At 39.8% G+C, this 23,975-nt stretch overlaps 1 protein-coding gene across 2 annotated transcripts in view; it reads left to right on the forward strand.

The window, feature by feature from the left end:
* The window catches only part of OSBPL10 (oxysterol binding protein like 10), a 116,429-nt gene that overhangs the window by 51,174 nt on the left and 41,280 nt on the right, over positions 1 to 23,975 (forward strand). For both annotated transcript variants that reach the window (XM_063408685.1, XM_063408680.1), the window contains exon 5: positions 13,930 to 14,140. In XM_063408685.1, the coding sequence (XP_063264755.1) occupies positions 13,930 to 14,140 (211 nt within the window). The remainder of the gene's footprint in view (positions 1 to 13,929; positions 14,141 to 23,975) is intronic.

The following is a 23,975-nucleotide window of genomic DNA, read 5'->3' on the forward strand; positions in this document are numbered from 1 at the left end:
TGAATTGGTGTTGGCCCTTGTTCTAGAAACCTGTGATCCTTGAACAGTGTGAAAATACCAGCATGCAGAAATGTTCTTCTGGCTGTATGGCAATGTTTTTGTGATTGCCTGCTCTTCATCTCCTTAGAAAGAAAAACAGAATTGAGAGCATGCAGAACAGATGCAGTTATTTGGTGCCTTCTGTGGCAGTTTTCTTTGGAAGCTGTTTGTCTGTCTATAGACGTCTCTTCTGTATCTGATTATTCTATCTCAAGTTAGTCCTGCTAAGATCAGTGGAAACATGTGTCTACTAGGGGTGTAAATGGGATGCTTAACACTCTGACAGTGTCAGTCTACTGCCTCTCAGAGTAGTAAATATACCCGTGCTTATAAAAATTACTCAGTAAGTAGCATTAACTGTCTCACTTTGGGGATAAGGAGATGGAAATTATTCTAATACTATAAACCAATTGTTATCATTACATAAACATAAGCTGAATATTTTTCTGATCTCTGAACCTTTACCTTGTGTTTGCAATATGCTTGAGGTCACTAAGAGTGCATATAAGTAACATCTTCCTAAACTACACTTTGTTCTGTGCATTTGATTTTGTATTCGTGTGAAGGTTGAGTCATCCTGGATTCCAGATACCAGGGAGAATTAAGGTTGCTATGGGAATCGTAGAGCAAATGTTCTGCTAAAATTACACTGTTTGTCCATACAGGTTATGTCAAGAATGAACCTGGCTCATTATTTCTGATAATTCCTTCTACCGACCCTCCCTTCAAACCTGAAAAATATGAGTTATACAAACACGGCTTCTTTTCACGGTTTTTTTTTAGCCTGTAGTTCAACAGTAATTGAGCATGTGCAAAGATGATAATTTTCCATCATTTAATAAATGGCAATTAATAAATTAGGGATAATACAGTACATACGATAACTACATTCGGAGATTGCTGCAGCATTCATTTTCTTAAGCAATTATAGAGAAGCCAAGATTATTCTTTACAGTTATTAAAACATTTAATTACATTTTAAGTAAATGGTAGGTTCCCAAGGGATCCTGAGAGAGGTTACATTGGAAGGGAATTCACTCTCCAGTTTCTGTATACCTTCAAAATTGCCACTTAATTCTGCCTTAGGTACAAAATTCAACTGTTTTGTTCTATGTGCATGTATAAAACAGCAAGCATATCATGCACATATATGCATTTTTTGAAAACTACAGGGTTGTTTTCTTTGACAGTTATAGGACAAATACTGCAGTAGTTAGTCTCAATCTGAAAATGAAGCTTTAAAGGAAACATACTTCAGTAAATCTTTTCTTGGATGAGGGTATCGTGTCTCATGGTCTTGTTTTCAGTGCAGGTTTCCAGGTGGCTGGCTGCTGCAGCAGAGATTTTCACAGCAAACCCTGAACAGGGGTGACAAGAGGACCTTCTGCAACTCTGTAATGCAAATTACTGCTTCCAAGATACATGGGCCATTTTATTAACCCACACTTTATGTGCTATTTTTATTAAATTACGTAGAAGGTATTTTTTGAATGTTCTCAGTGGTAATATATGACAATGTAATATTAGGTGGCTAGCCAAGTTTCAAATACTAAGTACAGAAAGTGCTTATATAAATGCCCTCAAGGAGAAAGTAACCATAGAAATGGCTCATATATTTTAAGCATAGCATTAAGTTTACATTATTATACACTTTTATTGAGGGCTTACTATAATCTTCAGCTCTTTGAGTAACACCTAAAGTACAGAATGCTACTCTAAGAAACACAGGAAACGTTTTGAGTTTACAAGAAATGTGAATAATAAGCACCGTAGCTCTTAGTTATTTAACAAAGACCTGATCTCTGACAGCTTTTGCTGCATGTTCTTACTGTAGTGCTTGTCTTGCAGGTGTTGAGTGCTTTGGAAACTGTACTACATAGGTGTTTTTCAGCAGCTGCTTATCTACTTCTTGGTTGCAATTCTGATTTCTGACAGTATGCTTTTAAAAAATGGCTGATAAGACAATGGCTAGTGACATCTCATCCAGCAAGCAAACCTGAACTACATCTGCCCAAAACTGACATATGCTTTAAAGTAGTATTTTATTATAGGTACTACCTGTCACTGATGAATTATTTTTAATTTTTATTATGGTTCATGCATTTGTCTCTTCCCTGTGCCACTTTCTAGGAAGCATAGTCATTCTTACACATACTTAGCATATTTTTTGGTGGTATCTCCTGTGTTCTGGGATTACTACTTACAGTTTTTCTCCAAGAACCCCAGTTATTGCAGTTTTATTGATAAGTCTAGGCTGACAGACACAAAACATATGGATTTGTGTCGCTCTATAAAGGTGCTAAAGATGGGAAGTTGCTATATAAAGGTGCTTTAGCCATATTCCAGTGTGTCACAAAATGGCTACTCAAAATTATGGTAGTGTATGTTGAATCACTTCAGTGCAGTAAAGTTAATTATGTCATCTTAAACCAGCTGACAGACAGCTTTTGTAACTGGGGAGAAGTCAAGGGGATGGACTTGGAATGCTTTGTCACAAGCTGTAGAGATACACTTTATGGAATACTCAGGAACGGTAAGATCAGTGAGCTGTCAGTACTAAGGCTATCTAACTTCTCAGAACACGTGAGGTGAATTGACTGCAAGACAGGGAAGTAATATTTATGCACACCTGAGAGTTTTTTAAATGACAGAAACAAATTGTAGTTTTATGTTTGGACTCTACAAGTTGGGTGGCTGATTGGGAGGAGGGGTGAAAGGATCTATAAGCAGTCTTGGGAAAGGGAAGGAGCACTGGGACTTTCTACGAGAAGTTTGCATACTGTATGGGATATTGGACTTTTCTGAGTGGCGGTATGTATGTTTGTATATTCCCAGGTGGAATGGAACAACAAAAACAACAACAATAAAAATTTTAAAAGATCTGGAGTTACTTTTTCCAGCACCAGATATTCTGACAGAAACCTCTGCATCCTTGAAGCTACTCATGTTGAAATGTGTAATTTGCATTCAACATGGCCTTTTCTCTTCTGAAGACTAGTTTCACTCAAAGTCCAAACCCCCCCACCTTTTATCAATTGTGTCCTATGTTGCAGTAAACTGATAGAATTTTCCTGTGGTTGCTGATGTTGACCTAATGGCTAGCACCAACATTTTAGAAACTCTTTGGAATGCTTGAAATTCATAAATGAGCCTAAATTTCTGATAATCAAAATACGCTTTCTAGGTCAGGGCTATAGCTGTTAACTTCAGCATAATGATCCTTCTGAAGTGTAAGAAAAAGTGCTACTCAGAAGAGCCCAAAGAAGGACATCTGCTTATGAGTAACATTTAGTGACTAAAAAGAATGACATTGTGAGGTAATTTGTATTGTAAAATTGCATAAGAATAATTTCCCACAAAGTTCTTTTTATAAACTGCTCTCAAAGCTGTATTCTGTGGTTTAAAATAGAATCGTGTGCTTCCTGCTTGGCTAGATGGCAGCTAGCTGCCATCCAAGATTTACTTGAATTTGGGGACTCCTTCCTTTTGCATCTCTAATTTTTTGTTCTGGATCACTGAAAGCAACTTGAGGTGGGGGAAACAACCTTGGGAGCTGCTTTTTCTCTTCCGTGCGATTTTTGCTTGAGATCCCAACTCTCTACTCCCATTGAGATGTGTTTGACAGTAAATGCAAAGTCTCAATAGGTGGCTATTAATAGGATATAGTTAATAGAAGATACTCAAGAAAAGCATTCACTGTGAAGGAACCCAGCACTTACTAGTCTATTTTTGTACAAAATATCATGTGTTACCCAGATACATGGAGGATTCACAGGGAGCTCTAACACAACAGGCAAAAAAGGAAAAGTCTCCTGCAACAGGCTCTGATTCCCCGACACCTCCCTCCAGTGGCAAAGTGGCCACTGCTAGGTTGATACTGATCATATTGCAGAAAAATAGCTTACTCACCCTGATTTGTGGGAAAATGCAGTGCTTGTTGATACAATTTGTCTGAATCATATACTTTCACTTGTGTATTTCTTATGGCAACCAGCTCTTTCTAAAAAGATTTCATTTCTCACCTAAAGACTTGTGGAGTGGCTTCATGGAACAATCTTAGACAACTGACACTATTAGAGAAATTTTATTTTTCTCTAGTGTTTTAGTACTTTGGTTTGTCTGTAAATGTTCTCCTTCCACAGGGAAAACAACATGAAGTTGATGTTGTTTTGTGAGGGAGAAGTGTTCTCCTTCAGATTTAGGCAGAAAGAAGGCATTCCTGGAATAATGGAAAGATTTTGGGAGAATGATAGAAAAAGCTTCCCTCCTCTCCCATTTTTTCACCTTCCTGTATAATATGAAGCCACACACAGAAAGCTGAATATATATCAGAGTATTGATTAAGACTAAGAACATCCTCTAGTTTAGAAAATCCAAGGTTGTCTGTCTACTTAAATATTCTCTGGCAAAATCTGAACTTTCTGTCCTAGTCCGTCTGCATGGACACTAGGTCTTTTCCTCACCCCTGCCCCCAGTTTCCTTTCTATCATTCAGTAGCTCATTTCTCAGGTGAGGAGGACAGATTGAATACAGAAAGCATGCATTTAACCTTATGTCTGGGGTTGTTATGTGTGGTAAGGAGGTAGCAAAGGGGAGCATTTGATTTGTTTTGGCCTGATGTAGGTGGGCTGTTTTGCTGAGATTTCTGGAGGCAGTCTCAGGGGTCCTGCCAGAACTGCTTTGATCCTCTTTACTAACCATTTGTGTTGCAAGGACTGTGAAGCTCTCTCTGGTGTCTCTCTGCTTCCCAGATGTAAGAAGCAGACTTGTTTAGAAACTCAGATTGCTCAGATTGTCCTTGGGAGTGTTTTGCATCCAAATAAAGTGTCATCATGAAGTCCCAGAGAACACTGACAATTACAGATATCACATACTGTTTGGGGTTTGGAGATAGAGCTGTTAAATATATCCTGTCTTGCATTCTTCTGAACACAATGATGCTTTTGTAAAACAGGTAGTTAAGTTAGATCAGCTCCCTTTCTTGCTGAGCTTCTGCCTATTTTAAAGAGAGGAAGAGAGGAGCTTCCTCTCATATACCTGAGCTGCAACCCATTGAGAATTTCTTGGTGGGGGGGGGGTTAGATTAATTTTCCTCTGCCACTGCATGGAATGTTTAATGCTTTCAGACCATCCAGCAAAAAAGACTTGTGTCCCCTTTTTCCTCTCTCCCCTAAATCTGGTAACTTTATGGACTAAAGCAATAGTATTCAGACCTACAAAGTATGAAGTCTTACTACTGCAGCTGTACAACTAATAACGAGGGAGCTTGCAGGTGGGATTAATAAGCTACTGGATAGTAGGCCAATGAGAAGACGTCTGTAGTTCATCAAATGATTAATGAATGTTGTCTGTGCAAAAAAGAATTATATTATATTGTAAGCATATGCAGCAAGTGTCCAAGTTGCAAAATTTGAAGATATAAAATAGGAATCAAATGTATAAAAAAATGAGCACAGTTTCATGTTTAGTATATGAAAAAATTAACTAGCCAATTCAAAATTTTCATGACATTGCCTCCCAAGTAGGCAAATAAGAGCTGCTTCTGGAGAGCAGCCACCCTGTGCTGAGGTCTATGGACAGCTTATAGCCTGGGGAGGTGCTGATGGTGACCGGGGGACAGCAGCAGATTGGTAAGAGTAGCTGAAAACAGGAAACAATTGAGCCAACCTGCCTCCTCCATTACCTGTTTTTCTGGTCGTCTTAGACTTTTAGACTCAGTCCTGGTGACATTTGATGTTTGCTCTGGAAGGTTTTCCTCACAAGGAGCCGCCCTGTGGAGCGCGTGGTGAGAAGGCTGAGCACAAAAAGCCAAAACAAAACCCCAAAGGAAATAATGTTTTGTTAGCTGAGACAATGAAGGTATGTAGCAACTGACTTTTCAGTTTTTCCCGTAACAAATATCGTGGGTTCCTGGTTAGGGAAAAGAGAACAAAATAACAGAGGTGGGTGGAGAGAGCTTGTTTTCATTCTCTGAGTGAGAAAATTGAATTGTGAAAGCAGAGGCAAGGACTGAAGAGAGGAAATGTGCCCTGATGATTAGCTTCCATCCTGATTGTCAGAGGTATAGTTCTGTTTGTTCCATCACTTTTTGTGTCTCTGCAAATTACATGCCAAATGAAAATTAACTTGCTCCTTTGAAGCTTTGTTGATAGGATGTATGTGTCTGAGCCTTAATAACTATTATGTAACAAGTCATTCCAATTTTAATGTTCATTGTTTGCTTCGTTAAAATAATTGAGGTCAAGCTGGCTGCTACCCGGAGGTGATGATAATGGAGAATTTCGTGCTTATTCCTGGTAATGAGAAGGAAGCAGTAATCAGGAAAGGACAGCTGATACGGATGCCATTATCTGGTTCCATCTTTCCAAGACACTTTCAAAGTATCTCACTTGGTGTTCCAGGATCCTTCCTTAAAGCATTTTTTGTCATTAGCATAGTAATGTTCACAGAGGCTACTGTGGGTCTTGCACCAGACTGAAGCTTTGTGTGTCGAATTCTTTCCTGTTTACAGTTTAAGGAGGTTCTTTTTGGTCTGAAGGTCAGGTTTTACTGAAAGCAAAGTCTACAGATATGTTACTGGTGGTTATCTGGTCTTGTACATGTTTTTACACTAGACACTTTAAAAGCTGAAGTGGAAAATTATCATAAGAGGTTTCTGTTATCTATTGGTGTACCTCCAGCAGCAACCTCTATTCTTAGTGATTTCACCTTAGTTATATAATAAGCTGTAATTTTGTCTTTCTAGCTTGCATGCTGTAGATGGAATCCCATTGAAAGAGCTGTTATGTGACTTTACTGAAGAAAATAGTGAAGTCTGTAAATCCTTGTCAGAAAACTTATTTTGTCAAGTAGTAAGATGAACATACTGAGCAACCTTGAGTAGTCTGAGAATGCTTTGCAGCAGTTAAGGCAAGAGTTCAGTTGTTCTGCAGTGTTTATGCTTAACTCAAACCAACAGTGCATTACATTAAAAAAAAATCACTTTTACTGCATTTGTACAAGTTACCTTCATTTGCCAGACATCTCAGTTGGTGAGGTATACTTTCTGAGCTGCTGTTTAACAGTATGGTAGTCTTCTTGCATGTGTGTTCATGCTCTTTCCTTTTTCAGAATAATTAGTGGAAAGTGGGCAAGTTTCATGGAAATAGTGTTGGATTTGTGAATATGAGCTGAATTGGTAGCTAGTGTGTCCAATTAGTGACTGGTGTGATTGCTTCAGTGACATTGGAGTGCCAGGTATCAGTGTCTTACATTTTTATATATTTTTGATAGATGTATGTGTATATGTATACACATATAACCTACTTATACTGGCTGTTTGAAATATTGATTTTTACAACATTGTAAAATGAAGTGTTGACGAAATGCAGGTCAAGATTGCAAGAGGAGTCCTTGCTCAAGGTCAGAACTGATGACTGTATTAGGTTCATGTGGCAACACAATATATCACATTTACAGTGACTTAGAAGGTTTTTATTTCTCGTGTGTGGACTCTTCTGTTGTTCATTTGCTTTTGCTTTTAAGAAAAAAGGTGTTTTCTGTGAAATAAAAGAAAAAAAACCAAACCCCTGTGAAATATGGATGTTTAACAGTGTCCTGTCACTTATGACTTACCCTAGAGTAGTTTGGAAAGCTAGGCACACCTTCTGTCCTTTCCCAGTGTTTTCTGAAAAGTTATTTTTCTTGTAATATTTTCTAAAAAGCAAAAAACTAGTATTTCCAGAAAGTGCATGCGTATGTCAGAGAGACTGTGTTTTCCTGTTAGAAAAACCCACCCCAAATGAAGTGCCAACAATTCAAATCCTGCTAAGAAAGAGTGCAGCAGCAATTTCCCAGTCTTTAAAAGCAGTAAACTTGTCACAAGGACAGCTTGACTTAGAGTTTTAAGGAAGTGATGCATGTTGCATTTTTATTACTATTTAAGTCTCTAAAGATTTTTCCACACAACTGTTTATTTTTACAGATGCTCTATTTTTTGTATAAGCACTTTTTATTGCGTTGTTTATTTTCCCATGTTTTTAATAACTGTTTTCAACTTGCATGCAGTCAATAATGGAAAGGATTTAAAAATAAAAACCACTGCATTAAATCTTTCAGAGGAATTGCCTACAGATAAGTCGTCAGACCACGTGCTGCTGGCGATGGTGCACAGAGATTACTACAGTAGAGAAAAAGAGTTATTAACTGATGAGCAGAATGTCTCTTTCATGAATGATTTCTAGCATGTCACAGAGGAGCTTGATGATACAGGGTTTCTGTGGGTTTTCAGTGCTAACAACATTTTCTTTTTTCTCTGGAGTGTTCTGGATTTTTCCTTATGCATGGGTAGGCATATCTTAATACTGACTATAAAAGGATTCAATTATGTTATCAGCACTATTTAAACTACATTTTAGCAACATTTAAACTAAATTTAAACTAAAATTGAAATTGGTCATATGTGTATTGGATTGTGACTTGCACGGTCTGAAGAGCCCCTCTCATGTTTTATGTTCTAGAAGGAGGATCGGATGATCTGAAGTATTTAAATCATCATGTAGAAAGACAGGATTGGTGATTGGCTGCTTGTTTTCTTGGCCAGCTCCACATGGCCCCTGTGACAAAGGGAGAGTGTCTGCTTGCCCTCTGAGGTTATATGGCTGATGTCATTCTTCCTTTGCTTTGAGGAACCTGCAGTCACTGTCTTGGGAGGTGCCCCTGCAGCAGCTGTGGATTAGGAGTGTTACAGATGGCATAAAGCTGGTGTTTGCTTTAGGTTGTTGAAATACGCTGTGTTAATTGGGCAAAATCCTGTAGGATCAGGAATTCTAGAAAAACAGATGTTCTGATAATACACATCTGTCCTAGACTTATACCTGTTAGTCTTGGAGTCTGGATAACAAAAGCATTCAAAATAAAATAATGTCAAAAGCAATCATATGCTCTTACATTCAGGTGTGACTATTCAGTTTTCTTTGAAGTTTCTATTTATTTTTGTTGTTGGATGTGAGGAAAAATCTTGAATAGAGATTATTTATTATTATACTTAATAATTTGGAATGACTCCCTTTCCCTTTCTAGTTTCAGAAACAAATTGAAGCCTTAAATCAAAAATGGCATTCAGATTTTGTAAGATGATTTCTCTGCGTGGGAAAGATTAATGTATTATCTAGTATTTTAACAAAACGTTGAATTCCTGTATTTTTTTCTTTTTGCATGGAAAATAGCACTTCAATTTTTCATTTTTACTTCCTAAATTAATTTTTAAGAACTAAGTTTAGCTTATTTACCACATGAATGTTCTTTCATCTTATTATATCTGAAATAAATTTCTTTGCAAACCTAGGGTATCTCATGGCCTTTTCTGCTTATCTTCCACATATTGTGGAAAGAACCCTGAGAATTAGTAATTTCTGCTTACCATTTGTTTAGATTCTTGTCACATAAGTGGTTGGATATGTGCTCACAACAGGAGGTGCAGATCCAGCTGTGAAGGAGTAGGTAGCTGTTGCTGTGGCTGGGGTAAGTAGGGGAAGCAATCACACAGGATGTTAAGATCAGCCCTGAAGAGGAGGAAGCAGACAGCAACAAAAGCTGTGGATTGACTGTTTTGGACCAAGTGGTAGGGAGGGGATCACCTCGAGAGGAAAACAGCACAGATGTTTCCTGTTGCATTCTGACATTCGTGGCCATCATGAGATGGTATTTGGATGCCAGGTTTCTTTGACTGTGGTGTTATTCAGGACAATTGTATTGGCTGTGCATGGCAAGGCTTTGGCACAAGAAGGGCCACAGGCATGGCTTCTGTGAGAAGCTGCCAGAAGCTTCCCCATCCCCGAAGAGCCAAGGCCAGCTGGCTCCAAGATGGACCCATAGTTGGCCAAACTCATTGGCCACGGTGGTAGAGCCTCTGGGATCAAGAAGGGTGAAAAAACTGCTGCTCAACAGCAGCCAGAGAAGAGAGGAGTGAGAATATGTGAGAGAAGCAACTACAGACACCAAGGCCAGTGATGAAGGAGGGGAAGGTGGTGCTCCAAGTCCTGGAGCAGGGATTTCCCTGCAGCCTGTGGTGCAGCCCATGGTGAAGCAGGATGCCCATGGGGGGCCATGGTGAGCAAAGATCTACCTGCAGCCTGTGGAGGACCCTGCCAGAGCAGATGGATGCCTGAAAGAGGCTCTGGGACCCTGTGGGAAGCTCAGGATGAAGCGTTTGCAGACAGAACTTGTGACCCTGCGAAGGACCTGCGCTGGAGCAGTTCGTGCAGGATTGCTTCCCATGCTGGATCAGGCGAAGAGAGCAAGGAGGATGGAGTGGCAGAGACAATGTGTCGTGAACAGGCTGTAACTCTCCCTAACTGTCCCCCTGAGCTGCTCTGGGGAGGGAGGTAGTGGAACTGGGAATGAAGTTAAGCCTGGGAAGAAGGGAGGTGTGGGAGAAAAGTAGGATTTGGTTTTATTTTCTCATTACCTTGCGCTGATTGGTAGTAATTACACTGAATTCCCTGACTTGAGTCTGTTTTACCTGTGATGGTAATTGGGTGACCTCCCTGTCCTTACCTTGACCCCTGAAACTTTTTGTTGTTCAGCTAAGGAGGGGAAGGGGTGGGCACTGGGTAACCAGCCCTCAGCCAAAGTCAATCCACTACAAAAATACAGGCAATACCTAAGGGTTTCTGACAGGCTAGAAGGTCTGAATCTCCTTCACGCTTCAGGAGCAGCTGTTAATGGGGAAAACATGTCATCTGCTTGTTCTGCTGCATGGAGAAAGTAGCAAACCTTGCATTTGAGCTGGTGTCTTCTTAGGATGAGGCTTCCTCTTACTGAACATTTTCCAGTTAAGTAAATGCGGGCCTAATAATGCTAGATATTTGCACATATATAATTCTTTTTAATACATGCAGTCTTGGTGGTTCTTTCAGGTTTTTTTTATTGTACATCTATCATGAAGTTGTATTTTTGAAGTTCCAGTGTATTTCTGAGAATGTGCAGTTGTTTTGTAATATTATGAGAAGAATATATGGGTGAAGAGGAAGTGTCAAATCCAAAACAAGAGTGGGAAGAGAAATGGGTTAGTATTTGTTGAGGAGACGGGCAAATAGCCTAGTAGTATAGAGAACTACTACTTTGAGCTGTTTGTATTTGCAAATGGGAAGGATGGAGAATTGTAAAGTGCTAAAATAACCCCATGTAAAAGTAAAGTCATTCAAAATTAGGCAAGTTATTTCACTTTGGAAGAGGAAAGTGAAAAATGTCCCTTTCTCAAAATCAAAGCTTTTCATTCTTGTTTTGAAATGAGCTTAGAGTGCTAGTAAGTCAAACATTTTGCCTCTCCTGTGCTGGGGGAAAGCAAAAACCAGACCCACCAGTAAGACAGAGGAGGATGCTATAACTGCATGACTTAGTGGCTGTCCTGTTAAGCGTTAATGTGTTTAATGGGTTCCATCCTCTATGGTTTGGTGTTTTTGTGTTAGCTCCTCCTTGATTTACTCTCTGTAGAACAACTACACTTCAGCTGTTCTGAAATCTTTCGCCAAGGTCTTTAAGAAAATTGGCAAACATGTAAAAAAAGTTATTTCAATAATGTGTGTAATTTCCTTATCCTTTTTGCCATGATCTGTCACTTTAGAATAGGAGAAGTTCTTCTTCATCTTTGTTCTGGGCATTCACCACCTTAAACAGTGTGGTTTTGATCAGTGTTTGAGCTGTAATTGTTCAGCAAGTTGTAATACGTTGAATCCTACACAGAAGTTGCAGTTCCAGATGTCTTCTGCTGTGTCAGATCTGTAGAGCAGGTGCTGGTATCACAACTATAACATGAAACTAGGTAGCAAGGAAAAGACGACTCAAAAGTCTGCTTTAAAGCTATCTTAGGTGAGCTAGAAAACAGTGAGACTTGGACCAACACCTTGTTTTGGATAAAGGTAGAATAAATCATTGATTTTATTGAAATTTTTCCTAATCTAGGAAGAATACAGCTGACAAAAGCCTGCAAAGTTTTGGGCTGAGTGATAGTTGCAAATATTCAGTTAATTTTCCAAATGTTTTCTAAACTCCCTGATCAGTCTATCTTATGCTCCTGTCTTATCTGCAAAAGTATATTTATTAAGGGGAAGAGGAAAATTGAAATGTTTAAAATTTTCAAAGTTTTGTTTTTAGTTTTATTTTTGATTTTATTTTTTATGCAAGCAAATCTTGGATTTGTAAACTGTTTCCCCCTGCCCAAAAAAAAAAAAAAAAAAAGAGGAAAACTAGTCACTTGGAAATGAAAACAGAACATTTCTGTCACTATGAAATATGAGAGAGTCAGTTTTTCAATTTCACACTCTTATGCAGAATGGGAAAAGGAGAGAAGCAGTTTTCCATACAATCATATTGTTTAGTCTTCCAAGGGAGATGACCATCTTTTTTCTCCTGGCTGTTCCTTCCGTTTGCCTCCTTGTGCTCTTTCCATGAAGGAGGAATACTTGCATAAGTGTGTGTCTGTGGCATTTTTGTTTTATCTTTGAAGCAGTTGCCTTGTCTGTGCTGTGGAGCTCAGGTTCATGTTGTGACTTCTGAAAGCAGAGCAGTGCCTGGGATTGATTCTGTGGTTCTCTGATGTTGCATATTGGAGAGGTCTGTCACCTTCTGACAGGTCTTGTTTTCTGCCAAAGTGAATTAAAATTATCTGAGGTTTTTATTGAAGTTTTGGCCTCTGTTTTAAATGCTGATTATTAAAATGTCATGTTAACCTTCAGCAAGGCATTTGGCTAAATTTACGAACTGCAGCAACATCTTCTTGTGCAATTCTGGTCTTTTATTTGCAAGAGTGGTTATCTGCATCTCTGCGTTCAGTTTCCTTTCTAGCTTTTCAGTGCACTCAACATATATATTTTTAATCAGTCAGTTTACAGTAGTGTAGTAAGACTGCAGGAAGCACATGATATTTGAAACTATAATAATGATAATAATAAAAAAGTCGTGAAGTTCATAATCCATTTTTACAGTACAGTAGTGTGGACAAATGGAGCTTGGATCTTTGGTTGTTATGATGTCTTCAGATATATTTTTCTGAAAGCTTTGGATTCTTCAAGTGTAGACAAGTTTTTGCAGTAAGTTTTTTGCAAGGTAAGTGTAAGAGGTTTGTCATGTGCATATGTGATTTCCTACAGTCTTTAAAAACAGAGAGAGAAATTTTGAACATCTCCTTTTTCTTTTTGGCTTTAGGATTTTGAAAGCTTGCCAATTTGCTTAAAGAGCAGCTTGCTCAAATACTGTTTTTACCTGCTGTACAAGCATCCCTTTTGTCTTCATGTGGATGGTCCAAATTTAGAAAGAGGTTAACTTTCTGCCTGACAGCTGGTATTCATATTGGATATGAAATAAGTACTCTATGTCGCTTCCTATGCTAATGTCTCTAAACTTAAAAATTACTGCATTTTGTAAAAACAGGTCCTCAGTGATGGTTGAGAAATGGATAATGCCTGTTCTTAAACTTGATGAGATACTTAAAGTGTCTCTTGATGAGATTCTTTATGTAGGAAAAAAAGGAGGGACAGTGTAACTTCCTTGGGCATCTCAGATCACATAAAAAGGCAAGAAAATCTAAGCCTAAATTAATAATGGAGAAGGAAGTAGAATTTTCATACTTTTCCTTACAAAGACTTTGAGAAAGTATGAGTCACTATTAAACCTACTATGAACCTACTATTTTAAGAGACTATTTTCTCTAACATAGTCTTGACATTTTTACAGGCCTTTGGTAGTCTCAAGCTCTTCGTTTTTGTAGGTGAGTATATGGTATGTTTGGATCAGAACATTAACATCCATTTGTGGTAGTTCTTCACATTTAGTCACTATTTCAATCCATAAGAATTTGATGGCTGCATAGTGATATTTCCTGTGACAGCAGATGTTATTGGACCTTTACAGATCATGAGCCAAGCTGAGGGACAACAGAAGAATCTTGTACAAGCCATTGAAGCACTCCCAAATTCTGGACCCCTTACTGCCTTGGATCAGGACTTGCTACTTTTAAAAGCTACCTCTGCTGCCACCCTGAGCTGCCTTGGAGAATGCCTGAGTCTACTACAGCAAAGCATGCATCAAGTGGGCCAACAGCATAACAGGACACTGTCATCAGGTGAGCACAAGCTCCCTTGGGTATTGTTTCATGTGCCTTGGGGTGTTTTATTATGATACAAAGCAGGCAAAATTAACTGTTCTCAGAGAGGCAAGTTGAGATGAACAGCTTGTGAGCTTCTGCAGCCTCAAGCTCCGTAATTGTTTGCCTAAAAAAAGCATGCAAAATGTATTGCAATCAGAAGAGAGAAGGTAAAGAGGTGGTCCTGAGTCTTCTTTGAGAAATCCAGTCCTGAAGATAGCAACACACACAAAAAAAAAAACGGGCATGGAGAAGAGGTATATATAAACCTACATTTCTGATGTTAACGGCAGTGCAGAACCACCTTGGTTGTTTTGGTTTGCTCCCCCTCCTTTTTTTTTTTTTAGTAGATTTCAATTTCAGTACAGATTTGTTTGATAACAAATAATACTTAGCAGTGCTACAGTGAAAATAATTTTCCTAGTTTTCTGCATGGAAGGATGCTGCTGAGGTGGATTTATTTCCATTTGTGGTTTTCTTCAAATCTGGAAAGAGTTCTCCATGCTTGAAAAAAAAAACCTGTGGCAAGTTTTTATGAGCCTAAAATGTCGGTGCGGTACTCAACAGAGATCTGCAGGCATGAACCTCTCAGTCCCCATGTATCTTGGTTTTTCCAGTTCAACCAGTTGTGGATCTGTCCATTACACTGGAAGTTGGACCTTGAGCTTTCTCGAAGGGCAGTTAGCGTTCCCTCACGCATAAACTGCCAAGTCTTAAGAATAAGAGCAAGTGTTGGTGTAAGAGAAGCAGCAGCAGCAGAACTCTGGATATAGGGTGGCTTTTTGTGTTTTCTTCAGGTGCTTCCTCAACAATCCCCCCCAGCCTTAATTGCAGGATATGCCCTCAAGGCTGCTGAGAGATGGCACAGTGTGACAGCCTCTGAAGCATTCCCATAGTGAGGAAAATAGAAACGTGAGAGGCTTCCTTGGGAAGCAGGAACATGGTGTGAAAATGCTTCTTGGGAAAAACAATATTAAACCTATTGACATCTGTCCTATGATGACTTTCCCATATCCAGATTCTGATCGGTTTCATAAAGAAACATGATTTTAAAAAATGGCCATTTTCTTGTAGAAAATGCAAACCCCCCATTATTTATCTAAGTAGTAATGATAAAGTGCATTGAATTAAATTATTTAATATAACTTTATTTCAGAAAAGAATGCTTTGAAACAGAGATGAGAAACATCCTTCAAAGAAAAGTTACTTTCTAGCTTCAAGTTTTTCATCTTGATGTGATCTAAGTGAACTGTCAGGAGATAGATGACTTGAGGTGTACTTGTCCTTGAATCTGTGTCCACATAATCTGTTGAATCAATGTCTTTGTTTTGACTTGAAAATTGTTTTTGAGGATCTGTGGACAAGAAGAGAAAAAAGCAAGCAAAACATTAGTAATTGCTTAAAGGGAATCTCCCTTTTTTCTTTTTTTTTTAAGGAAAGTCATGACTATGGAATAGTGAATTATGAAATCTAATAAGTGTTTTAGTTTGTTCTTCCTAAGACTGTAAACTTGCACGTGAATTCTTTCAGGAATCAAAATTCTGTAGCCCCGATTCACACTAGCATCTTTGGTGTAACTGTGAGAACTTGAGTGCAAGCAGTTAATTCTTCAGTGTGTGCATGGGCTTATTCTTAGGTATGGAAGTAAAAAAAAAAAAAAAAAAAAAAAAAAAAAAAAAAAAAAAAAAAAAAAAAAGAACTAAGAAGGGAACTAAAAGGTGCTGAAATATTTAGTCTCTTCTCCCTGACTGAAATAATTTTTTTTTCCTTAGGCCTTATTATGCAACACAGTTGCCTGAAAGAACCTGGCCTACAAGTCTTGATTACTGATTTTCCTACACACTTAATCTTTTCCAGGCATACTTTGATAGACTTAACATATCTGCTGAGTCGGTAGAGTTTCAGAGTCATCAAAGCTGCATAAGCTCATACCTTTTCAGACTAAAGCCTTTAAGTAATCCCCTAGCAAACTCTAATTCTGGGAGATGATCTAGTTCTTTCTGATTGTGTCCTCCAGGTGAATTCTTTTAATTTTATACCCAGCAGGTACAACAGGAGATGACCTTTACTGTCACTGTCAGGTGAAAATTACTCTTGTTAGTTTAAAAACCATGTGCTACTGTGACAGGAATTTTCAAACACCTTTCTTGTGAGATGTCGTGGCCCTGTGCAATTTATTGCTGAATGTTTCCATCCCAGTGCTGTCTCATTACCTCCTGTGTGGTGTACAGATGCTAGTGGGCATTGTGGGGCAGAATGCATAGATAAAGACAAGATAGGAATTTGATAATTTATTTTCTTGCTTCTAGCCAACAGTTTGTGAAAACAATCCAGTCCAGCCAGGCAACAAAGTCTTCCTTGTGTAGAGTGTGAGCAATGTTCAATCACTTAGCCTGGGTGACTTGAACCTATCCTTGAGTTTGCTTTCCGTCCACATCCAAAGCTCTCACATTTATGCCATAAAGAGAGAGAACTTAAAAGTATATATATCTACTTAACCTGCTTTCTCTGTACCTTTCCTTCTGTCTTTGGAGTCTTTATACCCGATTGTGCGAGTTTTGCTGACTTCCCTGGGCACTGGAGGCCATGCAGTCTTACTGCCTCTAAAGCAGGCACTTAAAAGTGGCTGCGAGTTTCTGATCTAGTACTTTTGCAAAGCTCTCATGAAGATAATAATGAAATAGTAGCTATTTTAAACAGATTTACTGACATTTATTGTTTTAAACAAGAAAAGAAAGTGTCTTCTTCCTTTTGATGTAAATATTTTTGTTGCTTTGTTTTTCAGTAATAAGAATAGAAAGAAAGCAGCTTGGCATTCACTTTAGTGGAATTTTGTCCAGAATCTACAATTATGTAGGTCATGACTTAAAATATTTTTATGGCATCCTTTCTAATGGAATAGTTTAAGGATGACATCATTTTTCCGTTTCATGTTTCTCACAATTTGGCAGTCTTAGAGCTCAAGCCTGCAAGCAGACATGAAGATTAAACTGAAGTCTTCAATCATGTCTTGAAGGCTAGTCAATAAATTTTGTATTTTCACTCTGAAGCTTCATGGAAGGGTTCTTGTGATTGTCTTTTTTGAAAGTACACCAGCAAGAATAGTCAGTGAAGCAAAATCCTGTCTGTGTTTCTACTTTTGAGTCAAAATAATGTCAAACAATGTAAAAAATAATTTCTAGCTGTCATTACTAAAGGTATGTGCATTGATCACTGGTTAAATTTTTGTAATTTTTTTTTCTTTCATTAAAAATATGCTGGAGGAGGGTATTATTAGCTAAAAGTGTTGGTTACATATAGTGTGAGTACAGGATGAGGGATTGCATCTCTACAAGCTTCTTTGGGTTTGGGAGTTTTAAGTTTTTTGGTAGAACAGAGGAAAATGTCGAGGCCTTTCTTTTTGGCCAGAAATGTCACCACTTAGGTACATCTCAAGGGCCTTCTGACAAGCTTATATGGCATGCAGACAAAGAACAGGTACCTTTGAAAATAAAAATACAGAGAAGAAACTTTTGTCTTAATTTCTAACTTTAGAAGTTCTAGTGTTATTTTTTTTTCAGCTCTGTATACAGGCTTTGGCAGAAGAGTATCTCCAGAGCCTGTTGACTGCAATTGTTAACATTCTTCCCTCCCAGACTGTGAACAGGGCAAACATGAATGTTTGTTTTAATGTAGCTCTGCGTATGTTGTGTTTTAGGTGTGCTTTGGTTTTTTTTTTTTCATTTTAGTGTTTTGGCAGACAGAATCCTCTCTTGTAGTAGCAGCCTGCACAGATCAATCCATTCTTTTAATCTGTGTTTCACATTAGCCATTCATTTACTGAATAAAGCATCTTCCCTATAGGAATTCCTTTCTATATTTTTCTGTCTCTCCCTTGGCCACTTTTCCAAACTGTAGAAACTTTATTTTTCTTAAGATTTTTAAAAAACAAAAACCAAAATCATCCTTGCTATGGATTTTTTGAAGTCCACTTTAATGTGCAAGTGCTGCTGATTTTGGCTCCCATGGAAACAAATTGATCGGAGATGATTCTGGAGTTGGGGACAGGATATATTTGAGCTTTTTATTCTCTTTTGCGTCCTTTTTGGAGAAAATAAATGGACAGGAAAGACAAAATCTAGATGCTTTCAACTTGTTGACAAATGACAGCTAGGAATTCTCTTGCAGCTGAGATGACAAGAGAAAAATAGGCAGATAAGTAAGTCCTTGTTTGTGCTTAAATGCATGAGGGCAGGGAAGCGTGAGGAAAGAATACAGGGGAGTACATACTCTTTGTTACTGGTGTACTTTGCTGAAGTTGGCTTGGTCAGTCAGTTCTCCCTTAATTGCAATATCAGCAGTCCTGCTTCTGTCAAGAATAACCAGAACAATTTGCTATTCAATCGAAAGGCTAATACGTTATTCCTTACATGTTCTTCTTTCATTGGAAGATAGCATTATTTTCTAGTGCCCACACAACATCAGCAAATACAATCTCATGTGAAAAGCAGAGATGCAGCTCTCATTTGCTGTTGCTGGTTCAGTGTGCTGTAGGGATTCAGCAGAGAGACAAAACTGTCGCATCCATCCTTGGCAGGGGAAGGAATCCAGATCTAATACTGGTTTCTCCTCAAGGCCTGCTACTGCACTGTTAGGGGATATTTGTTAGAGTATATTGAAAATATGTCACAAAAGCATTATCAAGAGATGTTAGTTTATGATTGTGCCAAGGAAAAATCATAGTTTTTTTTTGTAGTCTCCCAGGCAAGACCAGAAGACTTAAAATTAGAAAGGTTTTTGTTACAGAATTGAAATAGGTGTTAATCATATTTCATGCATCAATTATCATGCAAAAGTGAGTTGGAAGGTACATCAGGTACCCAGAAAATCAAAACCAACAAAAGAAAATCATCAGCATTGCTTAACTGAAAAATCACCTGTAAACCTCTTTGGAGGGAACTCCCCCCGCTCCTGCAGTGTGCCCCTCTAGAAAGGAAAGATGATTCTCCTGAGGGCATTTGTGGGGGATACAACCTATTGTGCCAAATAAAATGGATGTTTGTGAACTGTAGCATTGCTATAGGGAAAGGATAAATAGGTTGTGTCTGGATGCTGTACTTTGCTTGGGTACAAGTGTTCTCCTGTGCCTTGGTGTCCTTGTCTGCCACGTGTTCATCACAGTGGAAGCTGGTGTTGAGGGGAATAGGGAAAGAAGCTAATTTTTGGACATGTTCTGTAAGAACTCTTGTACATACATATGCCCTGAACTTTCAGAGGAGTCAGACTTGGATTTTCACTCCTGGAACTGCAGAATCAACACTGTGCATGTAGAAGAGATCTGGCTGATTTTACTAGTTATGTGTTTGGTACGTCCTTTCTGATTTTTGCAGCATTTACTGCAGAAACAGATGGTTTGTTTTAATTAGTGTAGCACTTTGTGTAGTCTTAGTAAAATAGTAAAGTAGCTGTGTAGCTGTCAATACTTTAATATAATTTGTGACTGCCTTTCTGAAGAATTCCTTTAGAGCTCTAAAATGTATCAAAATAGAGTAGAATTTACCTTTCTGTCAGCTGTCTTCGGCTATGACTGAGAACACAGAAAAAAACCCGGCTTAAAAAAACCCAAACCAATGACAGCAGTTTCTTCCTATTCTTATCCAACTCAGAAGATAAGCTTTCTCATATTATGTTTATTTTTATACATATATTTTTACAGTCTTTATAAGAACAGGGATTGAACTAGTGATAGAAATTTTTGAGTCCTATAAAATGTCAAAGATGGCAACTCCATTAGAGTGGATCAGATATTTCACAGATGGCAGCTCAGTCTGTGAGGAGTGAATTCCAGTAAAACAACTGGATTAGATATGGCACAGACAACAGCTATACCTGTACTATTTTGTGATAAGAGTAATTTGTACTAGTGCAGATGTGAACATTTTGGTTGTACTGAAAAACTGAAAAAAGAGCCTGAAAAACTGTCATGAAAGTTTCAGAAAACTGATGAGTAAAGTAAGAGCCATATTATTGTGGCCTTTCACTTTCCACATAGAGATTGTATTCTAGTCTTGGTTAATTTTAAGATAGTTTCTGATGAGCTCTCTCATCAGAGACTGATTTTGCCTGAAATGTGAGCTGCTGTATTAGATATATAGCAAGTCCTTTGGGATGATATGAGAATGCTGACATCTCAGAGTAAGATTTGTTGATTAAAGATCATCACAGTTTCCCTGATGGCACTTTGAAACTAGGCGGGAATTTTTTTCAACTTGTTCAGAGAGATACTCTTTATTTGTTTAGATTTCTGTACTGGGTGATTTAATATCATTCCCTGCATATTTCTCTTCTGCAAAGTAGTCAGATTCCAGATGCACAGTTTAACAAAACAACTTTTCTCATATGCAGAAGTGTTGAGGAAATGAATGTGCTTTAATATCATTTGGACCTTAACTCCTGGCATCCCGTTGGTTTTGGCTAGGTCATAATGTGTTTTTAAGATCTGTTTAAAATTTGATTAGGCTGACAAGATTCATTGTTTTGTGAGGGTAGCATTGCCCTTGGTACAGGAGAGAAAACATGCTTGCCTAGTTTTAACAGTTTTTATTCCTCTTACAATGTGCAGAGAAATACAAAGGTCTATTTCCAATGTGTTTACGCTGAAGAGGAAGACTAGCCTCATGTTTTTAAAAATATGTTTGTGATGATGAAGTAAATGTTCACACTTAAAATTTCCTCTGAAGTGAGGCACTTCTCTATGTGGGAGCTTTTTATTGTGCTTATTTACATAAACTAGATTAAAAAAAATCAAAAAATAACTGTTTACAGTGAAGGCCAAATAGATTGTTTATGCAGAAAGAAAATGGATAGCCCAAGGAAATGATAGGATCACATATTTTTTAAAGATTGGCATAAAGAGAAGTCGGTTCAGTTCTTTTTAGTGTCTCTGTAATAGGAAAATAGCAGCAGTAATCCATTATTCAGGTTTTTTGACAGAGAGAAACAGAAAAATAGATCGAGATCTGTTATTGCAAAATAATGAAGAGTGAGAAACATAATTGGACAGCACAGCCACAGAAACGTTCTTCCCGTGGCAAGGAGAATTTTGTGTAATTCTATGAAATACTAAAAAAGAAAAAACTGATTTTTTTCCCCTGTTAGTTACTCTTTGAAAATCATTTTATTCTTAACTATTTGCTTATGCTTTGCTCATGCTTTCTTCAAAAAAAGATGGTGCCACAAAAGCACCGTAAGCAAAGTAGATCTGAACTTCTGCCATGTCTTCATAACTTAGTGCCATTTTAGATGAACGTTTTGTAACTGTTTTGTCTCTAGCATCTGGTAAGGGTTCAGTCAGCTGTGGGATTTGTGGCCCTTTTTTTAATAATGGAAGTGTTAATGTAACACTGCACAGCCTAACCTCTTTAGAACTACCATTTACTTCAGTTAGGAGGCAGTCTCTAGTGATAGGGAGAGGAGAAATTGCACGTTCTTTAATGTACTTTGTTATTGTAGTTTAAAATTTGGGGGGCTCCTGGGGAGGGTCCCCCGGGGTCCTCGGGTCGTGGGTGTTCCCGTGCTGGCAGGCAAAGAGACTTCAGACGCCGGTGAGGTGCTGATGAGATGAGGGTTTATTCAGAGCCTCACTCCAGGCAGGGAGCATGGTCCTGCGGGAGAGGGGGAAGGGAAGGGGAGAGGGGGAAGGGAGGAGAGGGAAGGGGAGCGTCCAGAGGCCTCCAAGGGAAGAGGGGCAAAGAGGGCGAACCCCCTTGCGTTAGCACTCTTATCACAGAGGTTCAAAGGGGCGCGGTAACATTCTCCAGCCAATGAGGTTACAGATACAGGATACTGCAGGGAGGGTACAGACTTGGGATAAACCATACATTTTCCAGGGGTGAGCTAGAACAAACCATTTCCATAAAATGCAATCCCACAATTCACCCTTTTTTTCTTTAAAATGTGAGAAGAGAAATATGACATATGATAATTAACAATTTAAAAATGAAACAGTAATTACACAGTTTTGCAGCATGAAACTAAATACAATTGCAGTAAGGATTATGTTATACTGTGAACAGTTTATCTGACCTTGTAATTGCAGTTAACGGGTTATGTGGGTTTATATTGCAAGATTTGAAACAAATTTACAAATTTGTTTGAGCCTTTCCAGCGTGGCTGGCCTAATAGTGTCTAGCCTTTTCCAACTGGCTTTTCAGACCACCACAGCCCCCAGTTCAGGCTGTGGCGCTGACCTTGCTCCCACTCTAGGGACAGGAAAACACGTGGAGTTCCCCAGGCTCCACACACGGCCTCAGATTCTCCAAGTGGCCTGCTGCAGTTCCCCCATTGGGGCCGGGCAGGGGCAGTGAGGAATTTAAATCAACTCAAGCTGCCACTGATCTGTCACGGAATCCTGTAAGGCTTGAACAGCAAGTCACCGACACTCACGGATCTGAGCCAAATCACTCCTTTCACTTTCCAACTGGTTCAATCAAAAGGACCTACACTCTGCATGCAATTGTTTACATTCGTCCATATGTAACCACTGGGGATTTTTTTCGTCTATACTTGCACCAGAAGTGTCAGAGACCTAACAAAAGACCCCCAGTTTTAGGTCATCAAAAGAAAAACAAAAGAAAAAGACTACAAAAACCGTCAAATACTTTCTCAGACACCAATTTAGGTTATCAATCACCCTCAGAACTGAGGACAGCATAAACCCAAAAGCGTTACTGATTCAATAGTTTACCACTGAATTGCGCCTTACAAGAAGACAATTCAAAGACTGCTTCCCTTGGATCTACACTTGTGACCTGAAAAGGCCACTGCTTTCTAAAACAGAAAACAGGGGAATCTGCAATATGCACACACAGAGAAACTAGAAAGGCATAATTGTAAAACTACTTCATGGGGAAAATAGAATTATCAATTATACAAGGCTGTAAAACTGGTATTACAAATTCACTTTAGCTTTGGGGTTTGGTTTCTTTTCGCTGCTGTCCAGGGGCGTTGGCTGTTCGGGCTCGATCGACGGTGTGCAGGGCTCTTCTCGCTGCTGCTGCCGGGCAGGGGGAGGGGCACCTGTTCTCCACGCGGCTTCTCCAAGTGCTGGGGCCCGCACGCTGCGGCAGGGCTGGGGCCACGTGTCGGCTCGCGCCGGGACTGCCCCGCGGCGGGGCCGTGCCGAGGCCGCTCTGCTACCGGGGCCGCGCCGGGCCGGGGCCGCTTGCCGTCCGCGCCGGAGCCGCTGTGCTCCCACTGCGCCGCCGCTTTGCCACCCGCGCTGTGGCTGCCGTGGGGCCGCTCTGCTGCCGGGGCCACGCTGGCACCCGGGCCCGCGCTGGTCTTGCCGGGCCGGCCCCGCGCCGCAGCAGCAGTCCCGCCGTGCTGGGGCTCACGCTGGAGCTTTCACCGCAGCAGAGCCGCGCCGCCTGGCAGGGCTGCGCAGCCTGCACAGCACTGAGGCGGGCCAGGGCCCCAAGGGGCTGGGACCCGGGCCCACGCCAGGCTGGTCGGCGGTGGCGGGATGGCGGCGTGGTGGCTCACGAGGTCTCTGCGCGGTGGGGGAGGGGCCACCCCGGGCCGCTCCGCCGGAGACGGTATTGAAGCGGTGTTACCGTGGTCCATCTTTGTCTCAGGGTCATCGGTGCTGTTGCCTCACGTTGGGCACCATTTATTGTAGTTTAAAATTTGGGGGGCTCCTGGGGGGGAGTCCCCCGGGAGACCCCCGGGTCCTCGGGTCCTGGGTGTTCCCGTGCTGGCAGGCAAAGAGACTTCAGACGCCGGTGGGGTGCTGATGAGGTGAGGGTTTATTCAGAGCCTCACTCCAAGCAGGGAG

This window comes from Prinia subflava, chromosome 1 (genome assembly GCF_021018805.1).
Source record: "Prinia subflava isolate CZ2003 ecotype Zambia chromosome 1, Cam_Psub_1.2, whole genome shotgun sequence".
NCBI lineage: Eukaryota > Metazoa > Chordata > Aves > Passeriformes > Cisticolidae > Prinia > Prinia subflava.